The 22,078-nt window shown below is 38.2% G+C and overlaps 2 protein-coding genes and 2 long non-coding RNA genes across 8 annotated transcripts; 2 read left to right on the top strand and 2 right to left on the bottom strand.

Annotated features, from left to right (window-relative positions):
- Positions 1–12: 12 nt before the first annotated feature.
- Positions 13–5,179, bottom strand: Med24 (mediator complex subunit 24). Of its 2 annotated transcripts, none has more exons than XM_076770059.1 (12): positions 4,572–5,179; positions 4,305–4,456; positions 4,022–4,147; positions 3,621–3,957; positions 3,122–3,544; positions 2,431–2,614; positions 1,987–2,359; positions 1,394–1,842; positions 1,240–1,332; positions 877–1,167; positions 348–795; positions 13–273 (listed from the first exon to the last, which is right to left on the bottom strand). In XM_076770059.1, the coding sequence occupies exons 2-12, from the start codon at positions 4,431–4,433 to the stop codon at positions 127–129; spliced, it is 3,000 nt and encodes a 999-aa protein (XP_076626174.1). In that variant the 5' UTR covers positions 4,434–4,456; positions 4,572–5,179; the 3' UTR covers positions 13–126. The 2 variants fall into 2 exon arrangements, with proteins under 2 accessions (XP_076626174.1, XP_076626173.1); XM_076770058.1 differs by having other exon boundaries at positions 4,673–5,179.
- Positions 4,804–5,646, top strand: LOC143344213 (uncharacterized). The gene is made up of 3 exons (XR_013080082.1): positions 4,804–4,848; positions 5,170–5,318; positions 5,528–5,646. It is a non-coding gene; the product is annotated as an uncharacterized LOC143344213 (long non-coding RNA).
- An 825-nt stretch (positions 5,647–6,471) lies between these two features.
- Positions 6,472–21,971, top strand: LOC143343337 (uncharacterized). Of its 4 annotated transcripts, none has more exons than XM_076768138.1 (6): positions 6,476–6,761; positions 6,906–7,173; positions 12,610–13,060; positions 15,447–15,709; positions 16,094–16,631; positions 19,429–21,971. In XM_076768138.1, exons 2-6 carry the CDS (start codon positions 7,054–7,056, stop codon positions 19,830–19,832), a joined length of 1,776 nt encoding a protein of 591 aa, XP_076624253.1. In that variant the 5' UTR covers positions 6,476–6,761; positions 6,906–7,053; the 3' UTR covers positions 19,833–21,971. The 4 variants fall into 4 exon arrangements, with proteins under 4 accessions (XP_076624254.1, XP_076624253.1, XP_076624252.1 ...); XM_076768137.1 differs by having other exon boundaries at positions 6,832–7,173; XM_076768139.1 differs by having other exon boundaries at positions 6,472–7,173; positions 15,447–15,592.
- LOC143343338 (uncharacterized) lies at positions 10,189–12,686 on the bottom strand. Its single transcript, XR_013079950.1, has 3 exons — positions 12,591–12,686; positions 10,466–10,784; positions 10,189–10,372 (listed from the first exon to the last, which is right to left on the bottom strand). It is a non-coding gene; the product is annotated as an uncharacterized LOC143343338 (long non-coding RNA).
- Positions 21,972–22,078: the final 107 nt, after the last annotated feature.

Genomic DNA, 22,078 nt, shown 5'->3' with positions numbered 1-22,078 from the left:
GAAAAAATTAAATTGTATTAAATTCGTATATTTTAAAATAATTATATAATCGATGTCTATTATTTATAATTGTCCGTTTCTATGAATCGTCCGAAAGAGCAGTCTGCTTTAAAAATATTATCAGCGCTACTTCGTAGGTTTCAGAGTGATATTTCGCAGCATGCACAAATCACGTGCTGTCGCTTTCCGTCCAACTGCTGTCTGAATATCGTAAAATCTTAACAAAATATCAGTCGTGAACAATTCAGGCAGTGCTTTTAGAAGGCAAGGAACCTAAAATTCAGCCACAAATGTGAAAACTTGATTCTTCATCCATTGCGAACGTAGTAACTGAAATTACAACCCACCAATGTTTGTGGCATCCCTTGCAATACAATACGAGTTCTGTCTTTTCCACATTGTACCATAAGACGCAAAAATTGAAGTATAAAATGTGTTTGTTGAGACACTTCGCCATCTCTGCCGGCCAGGAACGTAAATATCGTGAACAATCCGTTTAACGCTGACAACAGGGGATCCCTCAACACGATCGATTTTTGTCCGTTAGTCGGCCCCTGAGCTTGTGGACTTTGCGAACCAAAAATGGGGTTGGAATCACCCGACTCGTTTAATCTAAGAATCTTATTCGCTGGCACCCCAAGAGCATCGAGTTCGTCAGCGTCTAAATCACGACGACCGCGTTTCCTACTACTTCCGCGGTACGGGTTCGAGTTGTTATATTCTAACGTAGAAAATATACAGTACACGCACAGTTTCGCTAAAACCGAGGACTGTGGCTCAACGAGTTCTTCGCTTCTACAAGACATACGAAAAAGATATATTAAGATATACGATTCGACGGTAAATTATTACCAATTCGAAGCGAATAGAACTTACTGTAAGGAGTTATATAAATATTGTGGAATGATATGATTTATGAGATCTAAGGTACAGTTCTCGATATCAAGATGAAAAATGGCGAATGCCAAGTCTACGGCTTGGTCTAGCTCCTGCTGGTAACGATATTTTAACACTTCTTTCACAATGTTTGAAACAAACCACAGCGAACCACCGGTATTTAATAAAGATTCTAAAGACTGTGTCGCTTGGATATTTATCCATCCCCGTTGATTAACGTTCTTCCATACGGCCTCCAATTGCTCCAATATAGGTTGCCTCGATATAATGCTAAGGAAAATAAAAACTGTCCACGGAACCGACGCGAATCCAGTATCGTGCGAATAAAAGCAAATTACATACCTATGGGACATCGAAAGCACCTTCGTTTTCGATTGAGTGGGAGGATGAACATCGTACTGCATTTTGCGAATGATTTGAGACATTAAGCTAGACCTAACAGTGAAACGCTCTGTTTTAATTTAACAGACTTAGAACTATTTGTCGGTGTACTAACCGTTCTTTGAGATTGTCCTGCATTTCGTCCCCGGGCAATGGCGTTAGAAAATGTTGCACCATGTTCATAGGCTTCAAGAGGGCATCCTGATGCGTGATGCTCATGTACGCGCAAAGCCAGGCTGCCGCGCAAACTGGTAAACAGCACGCGGTCGCGCGCAAACCATCTAAAGCTCTCTTAACATCGCCAGCTCCGAGTACGTCGCTTTCCCACGCGCAAAGAAGCTCTTTCACGACCCCCATAGCCGACTGACAGGCAATGTGCCATTTTATATTACTCGATTTAAAATCGGGATCCGGGGAATTGATCTGCGCGAGTAACGCGTCCACCCTGGCAGGATCAATGTTCTGCAACATCTTTTGGGGCGACTTTGGTTGGTTTCGTTCCGGCATACATTCGCGTACCCACTGCTCGAAAAAGGAATCTCCTCCGCCTTCCTCTAAAACAGCCTATAAAATAGTATCCATTCGATCACACTGTTAACCAGTTTATCGGTCAATATTCGTAGCATCCATCCGGAAGTCCTGAATATTAAACATCAACCGCAGCCACAGAAATCTGAAATTTATTGTGTCATGGTATTTTTAACTTACATCGGATCCATACGTTTGCACTATGGAGCACAGCATGAGGAATGACACGTCGAATAGCATTGCCCTGGTCGCGGCAGTCTTTGGTGGGACAGGTTCATTATTCTGCTTGCTGCACTCGTTGAATTTGATTAGTTTGGTAACGAAGGTTTTCAGTTTACCTTCCACGGTCGCTACGGCTAACATCAACTCAAAACTGTTTCCGGTTAACACCTGATGCAACATGCTCAACAGCGCCTCGTGAATCTTCGTGTAATCAGCGTTGAGCGTTTTTAAAATTCCGGATAATGTAGGCTCTGCGCGCACGATTACCTTTGGAATAGAGGGTGTGGACGTAGAAGACTCCAACTTTTGTAGAGTTGCCGTGACACCCTCTCTAAAATAAAACAGAAATTAAAATGAAACCGATACATTTTAATACTTTTACTACTTCTACAGTTTAATTACCTTCTACTACTCAATTGTTTGGCCTGTTTTTCCGTGACCAAGTTCACTTTTTGCAACGCGTTCAGTAAACACTCGACACTGTTACAAGAACACGCGGTGTCCATTATATCAAGAAGCGGTGTAAATTGGAGCAGAAGTTCAAACGCATCTAAAATATCTTGAGAATACTCCGATTTATCATCGCCTATCGAGACACATATCGATAGACATTAATTTTTATATCGCATACTCGTATTATTAACCCTTTGATGAATACGTCCGGGTTAAATCATGCTAGACAATACATGGACGTACATGTACGGTTAATGTTAAATTATTGCAGTGATTATTATCATAAAAATATCATTAAATTCTTTTCTGCTTGTTCTTTACGTCTAGAAAATCGCGCGAAGCGTCGCCTGTGGAATGTATCTATCTCACGTTGTTAAGCAAGTTTTAGACTAATATTTTATAAAATTTATCGATTCAATTTTCATCGAGGTGTAAAACGACAACTTACAGTATAAATAACATAATTATTATTACAACAATGCTTGGATAACTGAGAGTCATTTTCAATTGGATAAGTGAACTGTAATCATTCCCACTACTTAATTCAAAAATGAAACACATTGCCTATTGTCCCGTCAAAGAAAATTTACTCGTCAAAGGATTAATATAAACAAAAATAATATTATAATTTGTCACCTACCGTTCGAATGTGCAACATGTAGTTCCTTTAAAATAAGAGGTACCTTCAAAAAAGTGAAAGCACCCCACTGTGACTCTTTGAATGTGCCTGTAACGTTGTGTAGGCACATTAAACACGCGCGAATTATTTCACAATACAACCTCGCGTTCGTGTAATTTTTAAGTCTTTGGACCATTAACAACTGGTTAACAAATACGGCCGTCTCTGTGCTAGGATTTAATAACACTTGGACCGCGAACAATGGCTGCAGGCAGTGAGTTATGGACTCCATTTGCGTCATTTCAAAAGAAAGAGCTAAACATTCGATCTCTAAATTGCACAGTTTTTTAAGAGACTCTTCGATTGGTACGGAAGATTTTAAACTGCTAGTTTTCAGTAAAGCCTCGATTTCTTGACACTTCTTCACAACATCTATGTACAAATCTAAAAACGCAATTTCAATATTAACCATACTAACAGGAGAATTACGGCGTATGTAAAATATTTCATTAGTAATTACCTTTGTCGTCGTATTTGGCTAAGTACATCATAGCGCAAAGAAAATCTGAACTAAGCATCTGTTTCAATATACTGGCAGGTTTGTCCATTAGTTCGGTCGGTTGTGGAGTTAGCGGGCTGTTTTGAGGCATTTTTGTCAAAGTATGCAGATAACACTGCAACAGCCAATGTACAATAGATAACACTGCAGCTGCCAAGAGATCCTCTTCTGGTTTACCACGACAGGTTATACCTATTTGAATAGATTCTAGAAATTCTAGTAGACTTAAAATACAATGGGGCTTATGAAAGGCATCGTATTTGCTTATCCGTTGCAATACAGCAGCATAGGAGACCAACTGAAAGTAGATTTAGAATTGTAGATACAGCATTAATAGTAAACAATTATAAATTAATACATACCTGTGAACTTAAAGAATGTTTCAAGTAAGAGAGTACTAACTGATTTGGGCCAAGTCCAACTAATGCTTGTTGTAATATACAGTCTGCTAAATTATATACATCTCCGCTAACACCTCTTGGTAAAATCTAAAATGGTGAATGATAGCATGTAAATAATTATTTCCAAGTATAGATATACAGTGAATCCTCCTTATTCATGGATAGGATAATAACAAACTCTAACAAACTACAGATACAAAGGTTTAGCTGCAATACAATTATTTGCACCACAAATATTGCTTACTGTTTTAATATTAATACCCCATTGTAAATCACTCCAGCGTTCTCTCCATGCTCGTAGCAAAAGAGCTTTTAAACTGCTGGTTTTACTAGTTACTTTAGTCTCCATAGCTGATGTTAGAAGATTACACATAATTTCTCCTACATAAGTAACGTCTGTAACATCGTAAATTATCGTAAAGAAGAATATAACGAACTAGATCGATCACTGAATTACTTCTAAATAATTAAACTAATTATACGCGAAAAATTTAATATTAGAATATATAACCTTACAAGTATAGACAAAACGCGACAGTCTCTATTCGATTAGAAGTAAAAGTTAAAAACTAATTTCTTTAATTTTCCTGTCGGTGCTGCTATTCTGCCTACCTCATTTCATAAAATTTAATTATTTAATAAATTACTACAACTGGCATATTTTAAATTGGTTTTCCGGTCGTAACCTTCTCACAACCGCCATGATCAACGCCATGGTGTGACTGTAGTGACTATTTGAGCGGCGACGCGATTCGGCATCGTAAAACGCATGATCGATACAAGTTTAGGTATAGTTTCTCATAATTTTATAAACGTCAAATTACAAAATGTTTGTCAAGATTCGATCAGGTTCATTTCACCAAAATTTTTCGTAAACCTCAACGAAGACATTCACGAATTGTCGTATATCCCGTAACACGAATGTCTTTCCTTTTCGAATAACTGAAAATTTACAAAGCTCGATGAATTATAACATTATATGACAATTTGAATCTCTGAAAGGTTAAGTAAAACCCTTCCACCCGCAATTTTCTTTGTTTTAGCGTTTACGTTCGAATTAAAAAGTTGTTTGCTATCTAATTAAAGTTCGTATCATATTATAACCGTAGCACCATTTTTGGTAAACAAAATGGGAGTGTGCTCGAGAAGAACAGCCGTACTCCGTGGTTCCTCTATTTTCGCATGGCAAGGATGGAATTTCTTAGTCTTTATTGGAATCCTTACGGCAATCGGATTATTCTATTATAATTATATACATGTAGGTATTTGAAAGAAATAAATCTGTATGTTTTTGTTCGTGTAACGCCACAGCTCCTTTAGAAGCAGTTCAGTGACCTACAACAGTATCGATTTAAGATCCGTAAGATGAATTTATTTTCTTTTACTTTCGGGCCAATATCTTTTTTTTTAAATTGAACAAATGATGGTCGAAACTGAAAATTTCTTACGTTGACCGATATGTTATAGAAATCCGAAACCCAATGACGACATAAATTCCAGTATACCTGACCCTTCTTGAAGTCAAAAGGAAAGGAAAAAAGGGCTACGACCTAATGTATATTATGATGGGATTTCCGAGGTACCAGAATAATTTTATTGGACTCCAGAATTATTCAGGATTATTTCAAAAAATGAGCTAAACTTTGTAACAAGATATGATTTATAGTATTGCAAACATTAAAAATGACAACTTTTTTCGAAAGTGGCTAAATTTTGGAAAGTCGTTAAAAAGCGAAACGTTTTCCTTTGTTGACAATTAGTAGGGATACTTTAAGTAAATAAACTGTGACTCATCGATGTGGACAGAATATATTGTGCAGTTCCAACCAGCCGATATCGATCAGTCTGATGCAATATCAAGAACTACAAACATAATTTCGTTTTTAACATTCTTCGTGGATCTGCGCACTTATTTTAACTCCCGTATAAAATTCGCGTTTACAACAATCAGCTTTTACATCGATCATTGAATTCGAAAGTGCGAACAATCATCAGCCTCTGACGCAATCTCGAAATCAAATAAGAGTATCAGTCCAACAGTTCGTAAATATTTCATCATTCCCAAAATAATTAAAGAACCGATGTCCACGTACTCCAGTCTTAACTGAATTATTTACTAAGTGAAAGATAACGAGTCTTTATCATTTGCTAAACAAGTAAATACGATACAAATCATGTCACGTTTGATCTGTTTTTAATTAGTAAGGCTCAGTTCCTATTTCTTATTAAGTTCGCTTAAGGTAAAAAATTTTGTAACATCATCGCTTTTTTCTACTCTTCGTTTAATAAAGTCAATCGGTTTAACGTCCAAGTGGCTCAAATGTAAAAAATCAATCCCGAGGTGTTCGAGTTCGAGTTTGAATTATTTAAATGTGCGACTTTAGTATAGCTCTTTAACGCAAATACGATTTACTGAGAGAGTACCCAGTAACGGACGACTCGAATCTCGTCGAATCGACCTATCGCTGCACGTAGACTGCGCTGAGCCAATCGTTCTGCTCGCAGACTCATGCGCCGAAATGACGCGTTCAGTGCCACGCTGGCAGTCCAATTGACGATAGTTGCGTGTACCTCGGTAAAAAACAATTCGTTTGTCTACGGTGCACCGCGAGTTTTGTGGCGCAGCATTCGTGTATCTCGGTACAAGCGTTGCCCCACGACGCTTGAAAAGTGAACCCTCGAAAAATGCTCGAGTGAACAGGTAGGAATTCGAAAACCGGTCTCTCTCTCTCTCTCTTTCCCTCCCTTTCTCTATCCTTGTTTCCGCGTAGTGCAAGAAGCATAGGGTGGGGCGAGGAGGCTAAACGTCCGTCTGTCCGTGACGAGTTCTTTTCGTGTGCATTAGTCGACTGGCGTACCGTATCGTGTCGAGGTGCAACGTCGGTGCAGTGGGCAGTGTTTCTTTAATGGAAGCGTAGTGGTCGACGGTGTGCGCGTAGTGTCCACGCCTGTCACGGTGATTAACCTGATCGCTGATTTTACCAAGCATCGGGATGTCGACGTCGGATATGAACTTGATGGACTTGCTCTTCCCGCGTGAAGACTCGTTCCTGAAAGGCGACATTAAGGACGAGCCTTTCATAGACCAAAGCTACAACGACGACGCCATCACGGTGAGTTTCTAATACGCGTTCGCTGGACATTCCTCTTTAATTCTATCCCTTTATCCACGCGATACGTTCCTTCGCGGGGACGCGCGATAAAGATACATACCTCGACACGACCTTCGTGAACTATGAACCTGGCGCCTCTTGCGCCAAAACATCGAGACAAGGATTCCGTATCGAGGCGAACGATCGAGCAAAACGCGCTTACTAATACGGTTTTCAAAGTTCCGGTAACTTTGTTCAGAACTTTCCTTCGTGTAACGAGAAAGAACGGAGGACGCAGTTATCCGTATCTGCCTTGCGTTTGATTCCCACAAAAGATACATAGACTAAGAAAGTTGACCTCTGTCGCAGTTATCTTCGAATGCTAATACTGGGAATGATTCTTAAAGCTGACGAAACCCTGTCGAACGAAAAGGAATATTGCGAACCGTAGAAAGATCGACGCCCACGCGAGAGCTGAACCCCCAAGTATTCGCTGTTTAGTTGTTCGCGGTTCACTATTCTGCAAATTGAAGTCGACGAACGATTTTTTTGTATTTCTATTTTATTTCCATCGGTGGTTGCAGGTTTGAAACATATGCGCGCGATTCCGTGCAGCGACGGGTGAATGTTTGTAGCTTAATACGCGAAAAGTAATGGTACATCTTGCCGTGGCCTGTGCTACTTTCATCGTATCTTCTCCGTTCGACTAAGGAGACGAGGGCGTCTGTTGCTTTCATTGCGAACGATTGTATTTAATTGAACTGAACGCGTTCCATATTCAAAGTTTGGACGAGGCACAGAGGGTATTTCGTCCAGTGTACCTTCTGTGCAACGGATGTTTACGCTGATGTATCCAAACAATGCAAATCAACTGAAAATTTCCGTTATCCGTGCAATTGCCGTTAATTCGCGTTAACATATGGTATGTACGATCCACGTGCACGTACGCCACGTGCAATAGCTGCTCGAGGAGCCATTAGATAGCCACCTATTATGCATTGTATAAGTACTTCGTTTTAAGAGATGAATCGTCGGGTGCCTGGTACATTATTATCGTGGTACGATATTGATATGTACTCGAGTAGCACGCGATTCATTTATAAGGAGATATAATAATTACATAACCTCGCCGTTCTACCGGTTAGATGTAAAAATTAAATTTTTGTGTCTGTCAAGTCATTTAAGGTAGTCGACCTGTCAATTATCTATTTTCTGCGCTCGCTGTCAACCGTTACAAAAGAATTCATACGAATATTACGTAATCGTGCCGGACTTCTTGTAACATATGGAATGGTATAATGCACGTGCTTATGCAGCGAGCGCCGCCATATTGGAATCTTCATTACCTGGGTGGGAATGTACATACCTACCTCCATTTGACCCATTAACCATTTGTTAGTGGCAACAGGCCTAACAGACCCATACTTTACGTTTTGATCGATGTCATATCAACAGGTGGGGCTATGAAACTGTTTAGAATCCCCAACCCCATTGTTAATCCCAAAGTATTAGCATACTCGGTGCAAAGAAAACTGCGTATGTGATAATTTCGTAATTAATGGCACTAAACAAACCTTGTATATCAATTTTTATGGAAATAACTCTAACAAATAAAGCCATTTTGAATTTGCATGAAAATCTAACCCCACGCGAGAAACAAGAGCTTGCTAATACTATGAAGTAACATTAACGGTGGTATAATTGAAAATCCCCTAAATTTGTAGTGTCGTAGCCCCACCTGTTGGAATGATGTAAATCAAAACGTAAACTACGGGTGTCTGCCAAGTCTATTGTGACTTGTGACTAATACTGCTCTATGTATAAACCATCACGCCTAACGAAAGTTAAGGACCAACGTACTGTTTTCTCAAACATTGATATAATTGACTGTTCAGAAGCGCGCATAAACAGATTACAGTTTGTCTGGTTAATTTGTTCGCGGGTAAATGGCTTTAAATATGAAATCAGAACGAGAGTGGGAACTTGCTCATTATGGCGAGTGACCTTCGAATGTGAGATACCGTTACATTGCGGGACTTCCTGCGAACAGTCTCAAAAATTGACTCATTTTTGCGTAGAACGATGAAACGCAATCGCTCTGCGTCTCTGTTACGACCAAGACATTACAGATAAATATATTTCTTTGTTTTCATAGCGATCAAGAAGCTTCTTCACGCAGCTTTGACGACTAAAAAAGTATATCAGCGAAAATTCTCAGTTTCTGTGCATTATCGTGTAGATATTTTCTCCTTATTTATCGTTCGTTTAATAAAATAAACGTTTGTCGATTATTTTAGAAACCAGGAGAGTCGAGAACCGATACGTTTTGGTTACAGTCACGGGCACGGTCGTTGAAACGACCCAAATGGGATATGCGATCGTCTCAACAGGGTTCCACGAAAGAAATTCTCTCAAACTCTCTCGGTCTTAATAGGAGCAACGACCTGAGTCATTCTTACTCGCCGTAACAGTATTTTGAATACTTCTCTTTTACATCTGCAATTAGTAAAAGTAACATTACTTCATACATATTAATTATAAACAATTATATATCTAAATTACTTTTAGTGCTTGTTCGCTCGTTAAAGAAGAATCGAGATATTTCCAACGAACGAGATGATCAATTAGCCGCTTAAAGTCCTTGCTTGGACGTTGAGAAAGTGCAACGAACAAGGAGCGAGCAAGCACTGTACTTTTGATAAAATAATACATAACTTAAACTTTGAAAAACGAAATTGTTTCTTTATATCGACGCAGTACGGGACTAGCGTAGCAGCCTTAAAGTATCGAGTAACAAAAAGCGTTTGTCTTCAAGAAATTCAAGCCTAAGCCCTGATACGAGAGCGATGGACAATGTGGCCAGAAATAGCATATCTTCTTGGTTTCTTTGAAACGGTCGGACTCGAGGGTTTCAAGCTTCAAAGACCCCCGACTGTTCCTCTTAGATTTTCAGTTATTTTGGTAAGGGTTACAGTTAAAGCTCAGATTTTATCTCGTCCCGCGCTATGGTTACAGACCTCTCTAATGCCTCTTGGATCTTCGCACAGTTTCAGGGATTTCTCTCGTTTCTCATTTTGATCAGTGGTTGTTGAGAGACTTCACGGACTCCCCGTTAGAAACGCACTTAGCAATGAACAAAGTGCAGACCAGACGTCACATGATGACCTTACCATTTTTCTCGTTCATCACCTTTTTTTGTAGAACCTCTGTAATCGATTCACTGAAGAGATGGTTACAACTTAATAAGGAAACATCAACGTGATCTTCTAATCTGATTCCACTAATTTACACGTACATTGTTCCGACTACTTACATTTGATAAAACAAGTGCTTGCCAATTATTTTATGAAAAGAAATAGACCAGACGGACCGTGCTGGAACTTAAACCATGGAAAGCAGACCAGACCTGTAAACACACGAGTATCTTGCGTTAGCTCAGATTTATTTTTAGTACTTTTAAAGCGTATTGAAAAACTATACTTCCCTTTTTGATAATAATCACGGTTAATAAGTAGAGCGTATGTTTCATCATGTAAATCGCATTTCTGCGTTATACGATATGGATGAAATAAATTATTTCATATTTTTAATGTATCGCTGACCACCCTAAAGAGGAATCTCTGCAATAAGTCCTGTGAATGGAGGAATAATGTATGTCGATTAGTTTTTTATTTACGTGACTGTAAAAAATAATGTTAATATAAAATAATTTTGATAATTCTGCGTGTTATAATTGTAATTAATGTTAAGCTCGTTGTCTACAGTTCAAGGAATAAATACAAAATTCGAACGATCCTATCTCCTACAACCACTTGACTATATTTACAATTCCTCGAAAACTGGGTTACCCGAACATTGGCCAAACGTTTGGTTCGCTCGGCCCGAGCAACAAAACGTCGTACGAACAGCCATTTCTCAAGCTTTGCTAAGTTGATTAGCCTGATTTTCAGCCAGATACATAAGTAGAACGCGCAACCATTAAAGTATATTTTTACGAATGTTCAACGACACGATTATTCTCGACTTACTAATATTTTTCCAGTTAATTAAACGTTTTAGCATTTTGCGATAATTTTAATATGTAATAAACTGAACCTTGTAAAATAAATATGTTTTTAATTAAACGTGAAACGGCCTTATATCTTAGTTAAATGTAAAAGGGTCATTAAAAAATGGAGTTTTCTTAATAAAACTTAAAATATCGAAAGAATTTGTTGGAATCGTCATTGTCATAGACATTTTGAGAGATGGTGCTTTCTCTTGTAAAAATATCTGACAATCTTGACGTCCTCCATTTTCTTTAACTTGGAACTTAAAATATCGAAAGAATTTGTTGGAATCGTCATTGTCAGACATTTTGAGTGATGGTGCTTTCTCTTGTAAAAATATCTGACAATCTTGACATCCTCCATTTTCTTTAACTTGGAACTTAAAATATCGAAAGAATTTGTTGGAATCGTCATTGTCATAGACATTTTGAGAGATGGTGCTTTCTCTTGTAAAAATATCTGACAATCTTGACGTCCTCCATTTTCTTTAACTTGGAGCTTCGATAATCTTGATCGACTCCGTGCAATGTAGGTTTAAAAGTCATGTTAGCCATTTATCGAGTCCAAGCGAGCTAAGCGCGTATGCATCAGGTCAATAATCCGATCTAAATAAGAAACCATGCGCGAAACGTGCAACAAAGAAATCGGTCCATTGCAATATCAACGAATCCTAGTGTAAAAGTCGATGCATCGAATTCCCGCCATTTTTTATTATCATATCGGTATATCGATATCAAAACGCATCGATATTTCGGACATATCGAATACGCATTTCGATCTATCGGATTTTAATAGTTTCCTACTTTTCTTTAACATGTAAAATTACGTATAAACAAGCAGTTTATTATTAATATTAGAAATCTCATTTTTGGTTAATAAATTCGTTCTTTTAACCCCACATTCGTAGCCACCAACTCGAGAAATCACCACCTATATATCCAAAAGAAAAATTCGTAGAACAAACAGTTAACGAAAAATAGAACACAAAACTCGAATCGTCGTTAACGCCACTCGATGCGAGAAATTCTAACCTCTCCCTCTCGAGCCTCGTTCGAGATGAGCAGTTCCAAGAAGCGACGGGAATAACTTGCGGTCAAAACGAGAGGTCATACTGTACTTTGTTACAATAAAATGATTCCACATCTGCCCATTGATACTCGAGTCAAAATAAAATTGACACGTTCGCGATCTAAAGCGAACAATTAACCTTCAACTGGTATCACGGAGTACTTTGGTATCCCAGCGTCTACGTTTATTTTATTCACGATCAACATCGAGCCCTATCATTCTGTGCGATTGCATAAAATGAAAACAATTATTACATAAGTTACTATATAAGATACCAGTTGAGGTTATGTTCAAATAAAGCAGGAATAATTTTAAACGCACCACGTTTGCATTGTTCAAGGCGGAGGAATGGCCGACGAACCCCGACGACTTTCTCGACTCCATTTTTAAGCTGGAGGATCATCAGTTCAACCTGATCGAGAATGATTTGGAGACGATACCGTCCTCCTCCTCGGACAGCGGACTCTCGAGCGCTCTCAGCCTCTCCTGCGAGCAACAACTGAGCCCGTTGTTACCGATCGAGGAGGATCAGGTGGAGATCAGCAACTCCGAAATGAGCAGTCCGCAGAATTTCATGGATTTCGAATCCTTGGACAGCCCGAACCAATCGGTGGGCAGCGTGGACAGTCCGGAAAGGTCGGTGGTCAGCTCCAACATCGGTTCACCGGTTGGTACAGACATTACCGAGGAAATGGATGTGGAGCAGACACTCGTGGCGGTGGTGAACCCTAATAACACCCTGGCGGATGCCAACGCCACTGTTCTGGCAGACCAACCGGTTCTGAATTTAGGTAAACTCCAATTATTCACTGCCTCGATCGTAAGATTACTTTTGTCGAATATTCTAGCCAAAGGGTTGGGTTATAATACTACTGTTGTAAAACAGTGAAATATTGAAAGTAATACATATGTATTTTTCTCTAGCTGTAGTAACTTAAGGCGAAACCACCCTGCAAAGTTTGACCCCGAAAGTTCGACTAATTTATTATTGAATTCTTAATAATATTGTCGTAATCTTGAAAGTTAAAGTATCAATCAGTTTCCACGGAATGAAAATGAGTGATATTACTTTGTCGAATAGAAAATATTCGGTAAAATATTTCTAGTTAATGGTATCTTATACTTTGTTGTTTACTATTTAGTTTAGTGACGCTCGAAAGGTCTGAGCGAATGAATCTTTATTACGATTAGGAATAGTATAATAGATACTCCCGAAGGAATGTGGTCTACCGCCATAAAACGCGTCATAGTTATTATTCGCGCTGGCGTGATGAAACAAACTATGTTACTTCTCTGCTTCGAGAGGATGCACAATGCTTAGCAATTCGTCGAACGAATACAATTTGAACAGTTGTTTGTCTGAACGACTATCGAAGTTAAATACGACGGTAATACGCAGTTTGTCGAAGTTACCATTTACCAAAGAATATTTAAAATGATAGATGGAACGTGTATTCCTGCAATTATTTAATATTGATAAATCTGTTAATATAGAAAAAGATATTAAAATCATCCACATTCTTCTTCGTCAAAGAAAATGAAAAACACTGATATAAATTATACAGGGTGTTGGGCCACCATTTTCTCTCGAATGTCGACCTCTGTATCGCTTTATATACCAGGAATGGTTTATCGGGAAATCGAGAAAATTGGTGCAATAGTGTTTCGATTATCCGGCACCTAATTATCCGAATAACTATAATAGAAGGTGGACAGATTTTTCGGCGAAATTAAAAAATTTCAAATCATTCTGAAAAAATTATTTTTGGTTGCAAGGGACAATTATAATCATTTTTGGTCAATAGACATACCCTGGAATTCCTACCCACTTTTGAGAAAAAAATTCGAGAAAGTGTGAAATTTTTCGACAAAATTAAAAAATTTTCAATCGTTCTAAAAAAATTATTTTCAGTTGCAGGGGTCAAATATAATCATTTTTGGTGATTAGACATACCCCCGAAATCCTACTCAGTTTCGAGAAAAAAATTACTTACCGAAAATATAATTTCTGGCCAAAAATGTCTGCCCGAATTTTCATGCGAATCTTTAAAACATCATAACTCCTGAACGGATTGGACGATTTTGATGTTTAAAAAAACAAACTACGCGTATTTTGATGGAGAATATGTACAAATCGCAAAAATATTCGAAAAGTTGGTCCTTGACCTCGCAAAATGAGAAAACCCCCATAAAAATGGTCCAATTTTCAAACAGTCATAACTCCTACAATTGTGAATATATTTCAATGAAACTTTTTTCTGAAGCAGAGCTCATGGGTACCTACAAAAAAGTATTAGACAACTTTTCTGTAGGGTGTCAAACAAAATTACTAAAAATGAAAAAGGAGTTTTTAAGAAAAATCGACAGGGGGGTTGCCTAAATTTTTCGATGAAAAAAAAAAATTTCAAATCGTTCTAAAAAAATTATTTTTAACTAGGGGAGTAAATTACAATAATTTTTGGTTATTAGACATACGCTCGAATTCTTACGCATTTTCGAGAAAAAAATTCGAGAAGGTGTGAAATTTTTTGTGAGAATTAAAAAATTTCAAATCGTTCTAAAAAAATTATTTTTAGTTGCGTGGGTCAATTACAATCATTTTCGGTGAATAGACATACCCCGGAAAACCTACCCCTTTTCGAGAAAAAAATTCATTACTGGCGGAACTTTAAACGTTAATGACTTTTTAACGAAGCCTCCATCAACAAATTGGTATTCTTGATTTTCGTCCTATTTTGACTTCTAGAATCTCCCATTACTATATTGTTCAGTTCAAACATTAAAAATAAATTATATTTAAACTTACGTCTCGAAAAAGAAGATAGTCGACACGTATGTTTAATTACAATTTAATTTTTAATATCTGAACTGATCAATAATAGTAATAATAATAATGTAAACGAACTTCTGTTTTGCATTTCTTTTATAATTTGTGTAGAATTATATTGTAAATTGCAATGTGATTTACTGAAGAGTAATATTCAAAATCTGTGTGTTTGTGATTTCCCTATAATTTCTATTCTTGATTTGGTTCTTCATAAAATTGCATCTATATTTATAAATAAATTAAAGTGCAAAAATATTATTTATTTAACGTCGACTGAATTTTTCTCAAGCAGCAATTATAATTTTTTAACGTGTCGTATGAATGAGAATTGTTTCTTATTCTTGTTATAGACAAATTACCGAAGGTACGCGTCGCGTCTCAAGAGAACAACACAATAAATGTCCGTAACATCACATGCAACGGTAAACGCAATATCAGACAATTGATACGCGTTACGCCGATGGGTTCCGGAAACCCGAGATCAATTCTACTGCCAGTAAGTCTCAAAGACATGAAGGAGGTGCGGACCATAAAAATCATCAACGCGTCGCAAGCGAGGAATTTGAAAGGATTCAAGATCAACCAAGCAAATATCATCAACAAACCCGTCCAAGTACGCGAGCCATGAAAATTAACGATAAAAGTGTATCATTATCATTCATTTTTTTTTATCAAATACAGTATTTTCAATTATCTAAACATTTCAAGCTCCAGATAATCTTATCTTTTTTGTCTCAAGTATATAAACTCACCATTGAGAGTCTTAAAATAACCTTTGAAAGCACAAAAATTAGAACATCTCTTCCATTCCGTCATCTCCTACATAAAAGATGTCCGCTGAACTCATTATCTCATAAAATTAGTAGGTCAGCCGTTGATTCAAACGCCAGTCACCTCGAGACCAGCTCTGTATTCTTATAATTTCCCTGTTGTATCTTTAAATCATGCCACTTGCCTTATATCATATAATTAATTTTCTCTTTCATTTGTCGAGCAGGTGACCATCAAGCAAGAGGACTCAGGGAGCGAGAAGAGTCGCAATTCGAGCGACGAGATATCAGAGACGGATTCCCCGTACCCGAGGCTAAAGCTGAACGCGGAGGAAAAACGTCTGCTTCAGAAGGAAGGAATAACGTTACCGACTCATTATCCGTTGACGAAGCACGAGGAACGCGAGCTGAAGAGGATCAGGCGCAAGATTCGCAACAAAATATCCGCGCAGGACTCGCGGAAAAGGAAAAAGGAGTACGTGGACGGGCTGGAGGATCGCGTGAAGCAGTGCACGGAGGAGAACATGACGCTATTGAAGCGCATCAAGGCGCTCCAGTCGCAGAATCAGAGCCTGGCCGGGCAACTAAAGAGGCTGCAAACGTTGCTGCAAAAGGGCAACAAGAGCGCCCAACCGGCCACTTGTTTGATGGTATTGCTGCTCTCGTTGGCTCTCGTTGCTGTCCCGAATTTGCGGCCTCACTCCAATTCCAACAACGAACTCACGCAGGAACAGGAACAGCCAGAGAAAATGCCACCGCTAGCAGGTGAGTACAACGGTTCCTCCATCTCCAACGATCGCATACAATCTTCCTCCAAATTCCATCTAACTCTAGAATGCCTGGGGACTAATATAAAATGAAACTTTGGGTTCGTACTCTCGTCAGGAACAATATCTAAAATTATCATTCTCGCTGTACCAGTCCGCTATCCTCATTTGCGTTATTATTTTTACAGAAAATAGAGACGTTATGCTCCGTCGAAATTGTCGTGAAGTATTTGGAAGTGTCCCTCGTGCATGTACTTTCAATTCTATGACCGAAAAGTAGCGCACTTTCCACGATTCGAAGATCGACGCTATTGATCTACTTAAGAAGATAATTTGCAAGAGCTGCATGTCGATGCAATCCAATCAAAGATGAAAACTGCTTCATTTTATGTCACTTATCCTCAAACAAATATTGTATCCAGGATTGATGCCTAAGAATCGGTTTTGATTTACTTTGAACGGTAATAAATAAAAAAAATTCAAGACGATAGAGTACAATGGTTACGTGTACATATAAATTGACTTTCCATAACTTTCGAACTTTCCGAGGCATAACAAATATTTTACAAAACAAAATAATGACACAGAGAATTTAACTTTCTAAGTATACAATACTATCATGTTTTATAAGTTAGAAAGGTTTCTTAACACGTGACACTGCCATGGTAGTCACTGGTGACTGGTGTTTCACAAACTTTTTTTAATTTTTCTTTTATTTCTCGAGAATAATCGAGTATAGTTACTATTTCTTATAGTTTTATCAATACAAAAAATGTCCACGATTGTATAAAATGTGGATTGATAACCAAGCGAACTTTGATTAACGCGACACATTGAAGGTAAATATCGCTATTAATAGACACTTCATTTATGACCTTCGATTATTCCTAGTAAAAAAAATACACGTATCGAAGACGTAACTTCGACGAAGTGGACGGACATACATTGACATATATTCATTATCTTCAGACACGATTAGGTAACCCCAGATAATTGTGTGGCGTTAGGTGTATATTTTACGCAACCATCGATTCGTAATCCTGATAACCATCCTCATAGTTATAATGCAAACGATTATAGGTGTTCAGAGTCGATTCAGTTTTGAAGAATCCATCCCTTTTCATTTACTAATAATTATCGTATTATCGACCAAATGATTTTCCATAAAAAGTTATCAGATAAAATTATCTTGAGGATAACAACCTACTATCTTTGGGGAGATCACGTTTATAAAGTTAATAATCTCGATTTTTAATTGAGACACATTTTAAATACGAATAGGAATTCTTAAATCATTTGTAAACTAACAGCCGTTTACACTTCACTCATAAATTAGAAACATTTTAATCCAACGTTCAGGCGATGGAAAATTTAAAAATAAACTAAACGTTCGTTGCTCGCGAATAAAATGTGCGTCCAATTATGATTTGTTGTATACCGGATATTCGACGTCGATTTTTCTGCATTCGTATTATATCGCAGAAAAATGATTCATCGGCTAATTTGCATATAACCGTCGCATATTTATTGCCCGCAATGTCGATTGCTCAGACAGCAAATTCCGTGAGTTGGAAACGTTTGAATTGCGCCATAAAAAATAGCGAGACGCGCGATACGATATCAGTTATATTTCAGATTACGAAACAAAATTTACTCTACGCACAATCGTTCGTGCAACATAGTATATAAAAGCAACAATTTATGACCGCGTACAAGAACAATGTTTAAATATTTAATCCTAGAACGCAAACGCAAAAAATATTTAGCAAACTCCAAGATGGCTGATATGCACTTTACGTTTTTTTCCAATCGCCGTAGCTTTCTTAGAACATCGTGAATCAGAATCATTTTAACTCCAATTCACGTGGCGAGAAAATATTTATTGTCGCGGATGTTTCATTAAATATTCCTGATCGATACAATGATAAATATATTTCGAAACTGATAGCTATGGGATTGATATATTTACACCGGTATGGTGAAATCGGAGCAGGCTATGAGATCGAGCCTGAAGTTGCTCGGCTACTTTCAAAACGAGGGCAAGAAAGCTCCGGATCCTTTCTCAACGTCTGAATTGGACGATCCTTTCCACCGATATTCCGATCCAACCACTTTCATGATGAATACCAACAGCACCGTTAATTCGAACGCATTTCATTCCAAATAATGCATTGTACAGTGGCCAACAATAGTATTCGAATGCTTTGATTTATGATATTTAGTTTAAAACTTCTTTACAATCGTCTTTACAAATGAAATATAAATGGAAGTTAGTTTACGAATCAAAAATCAATATTCCTTGATCGTAAATAAAATTTGCCCAACCGATTCGATTTTTAGGTTAGGCTGTTTGTCGTGTAAAATCTAAACGAATCTACATATAGCAGAAGCGACTGAAACCCATCGCCACATTTTTCGTCGACAATCGGTCTTCGAGTAGCCTCTCGATTTTAGAAGGTGTGTCGTGAACCTCGAGAGGTCATTGAACTCGATTGAAATTCAAACGCCAGCACTTTAGATCCGTTAGCGTGTAACCTGTTTCCCGTTGTCGGTTACGAAACAGATGGGCCCAAACCGTGCCTACCAAATACTGTAGTAGTAACAATTAACCACACTATAAATGGTATCTGAGATAATTGCTTTCGACAAACGATATAACAGCTAGAGACTTCGTCCTTGAAACGATCTCATATGGAATCTTACAACCTTACCTAACCCTAATTTCCCTATCAAATATTTTATATTACCAACGCTATTTAACCTCAAAACACACGGCCTATGCTTTTACGTTGCAGGTCGCTCTCGAACATTACTCTATACGAAGCAGCTGATGGACGAAGAGCTGCAGCAATACAGCGAGGAATTGCTGCAGGAAGTGGAAGGTCTCCTGGATCACGATTACAGCCCGGTGATCCAGCCGCCCCTCTACAAACGTCCTCGCATAGAGATAGAATCGACACCGAAATGTGTCTCGTCTTCCAGCCATGTCGGTGGGACGCTCTGTGGAAGACAGAACTACATATCGAAGTCCACCAGGCAGTACATCGAGCCACCGTTGGACGACATTTGGCCACCGCCTAAGCCAGGCGGGCAGAAGAAGGTCGACAAGCTCGAGGCGCTAACGAACGAGCTGAAAATCAACATTTCTGATTCTGACGGCACCAGGACCGTGCTTCTCGAGGTGCCCCAGGAGCAATAGATTAACCCTTTCGATGCTGCACGAGCTCGCAATTGCTCTATCCGATCGGTGCAGTCCGTGATGTACACCATTTCCATACACTGTGCGTGCCAAGAAAACCAATCGTAGCACCGAAAGGGTTAAACGTGCACCCGCCATCGTGAGATGTCGCTGTTGCACGATCGTATTATTCTATCGACACTTTACGTATCGTCCATCCACGAGAAGAAAGCACAGCGCGTTTTCATCCCCACTCTTGCTGCAGTCCGTTGATTGGCTGCCGTCGATCTTCGTCACCGTTTTCGACCAATACCTGTGAGTCAGCTGACTGCAACAGGAGTGGGGATGTAAACACGCTGTGCCTTCTTCTCGCGTACGAACGGTACGTACGTTGCGTTCCGCGACTATGAACTACGGTAATCGTTTCACGATGTTTTCTACGAAGTTTCTTTGAGAAAGGAATCACAGATCACGAGAGATGAATCACCGAAAATCCTTTAAATATATTCCTCGTTTGTTAAGTAATTGTAACAATCTCTTCTAGATGAGAAATTGCAAAGGGTTTGAACGTTGATGAAAGTATGTCTCTTTGAACGAGAGACGTGTAGATGATGCAGTCTGACTGGCACGTCGCATAGGATTTTTAATACACTTTTTCTGCGTGCTTTATAGAATTGCGGAAAAACTTGTTTGACTAATAATTTGCTTCGACAGTCGCTCGATACTTTCGTTTCGATGTTGGACATTTTTTTTATTCGCAAAACCGCAAGTGTTAAGGACAGCTTAGTTTTCAATGAATTTTTAGTACACACGAGTTTCTGTACTACGTCGCTCCTATCATTACGTATCTACATTTAGGACATCGAAGCTATCTCATATTCATACGTCATTGATCGTCTTTTGTGTAAAAAAAAATTAATACGTATTAACCGTACTTATCACGAGACTTTGATTTGTATCGATTGTATTTCGCCTGTTAGTCAAAGACCATCGCATACCTACGTAGATCGGATCGTTTTTAGGTCATTTTTTCCAAGAGTTTTTATCCATTTAACGACATGTAAGATTTACCTATTTATAAGGAGAATTTATTACGGGAGTTTTACAATTATTATTGCTGTTGCCGATGATAAAAAAGAATATTTGTATATAATTACTATATAGAAACATAAAACTGACATAAATACATATACGTATATTAGAATTATACCTATCGTAGCTTTAACTTTAACGAAATAGAATTTACTACTCTATTTATGCTACTGTACACGAAAGAAGCTATTTACAGAGGTACAGTAGACTACGAGTAATTCATTGATGAAATTTGTTTATATATACACATGTAAAAAATGTGTAGCGTGTACGTTTCCATCCTCTACTGTGCGATAGATTATTCGAAGGATGAGTTTCGTTGTATAATTTCACGGAGCTGGGATATCACATTTAATGTCATATCACACGAAAGGTTTGCGCCACGTTTTATCGTGAAACGTATTTAAAACGAAAACTGTGTGTTATCAACACCAGGCTTAAAGACTGTATCATACATGTTAGTCGCATTCTGACATTTCCTTCAAACACGAGACATATTCCTCTCCTCATCTTTAATTCCTTACGTTTAGATAAGTTTAGGCGATCGTCGAATTTATTTTTACTTTATTATATGGTTAACGTGATGTGCATATAGGAACACAGCTATATTCACCGAATTGTAAATAAACACACCGTGAAGAAAATATTTAGTCGTTTAAATAGTTCGTACTTATGTTAATCTTTCTTTCAATGAAATTCGAGGAAGAAGGCAAGAAGGGCGCACAGCGAATAAATAAACGAACACGTCGCGAGAAAAGGACTTTGGTTTCTTTTCTTTTCTTTTCTTTTTATTGAATTCGCAAGTTCTTGCACGTTAAGGGATTCTGACGTTCTTCCAAAGAATTGTTATTGGACACGTATATGCGAGTGTCGTCGACGTTAAGTGTAGCGTCGACACTGTTTTTATTTAGATAAGTTCAACGATACATTCCTACCAGTAACGTTTATTCAAAAATAGAATGGTTCTATTTTTGCACTATGTAAAAGGGTTGAAGGTACTACACTCTAAATTTGATTCAGTATACGTGTAACGACATTAAAAAAAATAAAAGTTACAGTCAAATTTCATGCAATTTATTTCGTTCCCGAAGTACCCAAAAACTTGAGAATTATAAGTCCGACCGGATATCCGGAATTCGTGGCACATCTAGTTTGGTAATTGTGATATCAAAATT

The sequence above is a fragment of the Colletes latitarsis genome, chromosome 7, assembly GCF_051014445.1.
Source record: "Colletes latitarsis isolate SP2378_abdomen chromosome 7, iyColLati1, whole genome shotgun sequence".
NCBI classification, from domain to species: domain Eukaryota; kingdom Metazoa; phylum Arthropoda; class Insecta; order Hymenoptera; family Colletidae; genus Colletes; species Colletes latitarsis.
Note: the sequence above shows the minus strand (reverse complement) of the source record. Positions and strands in the feature narration are given on the sequence as shown.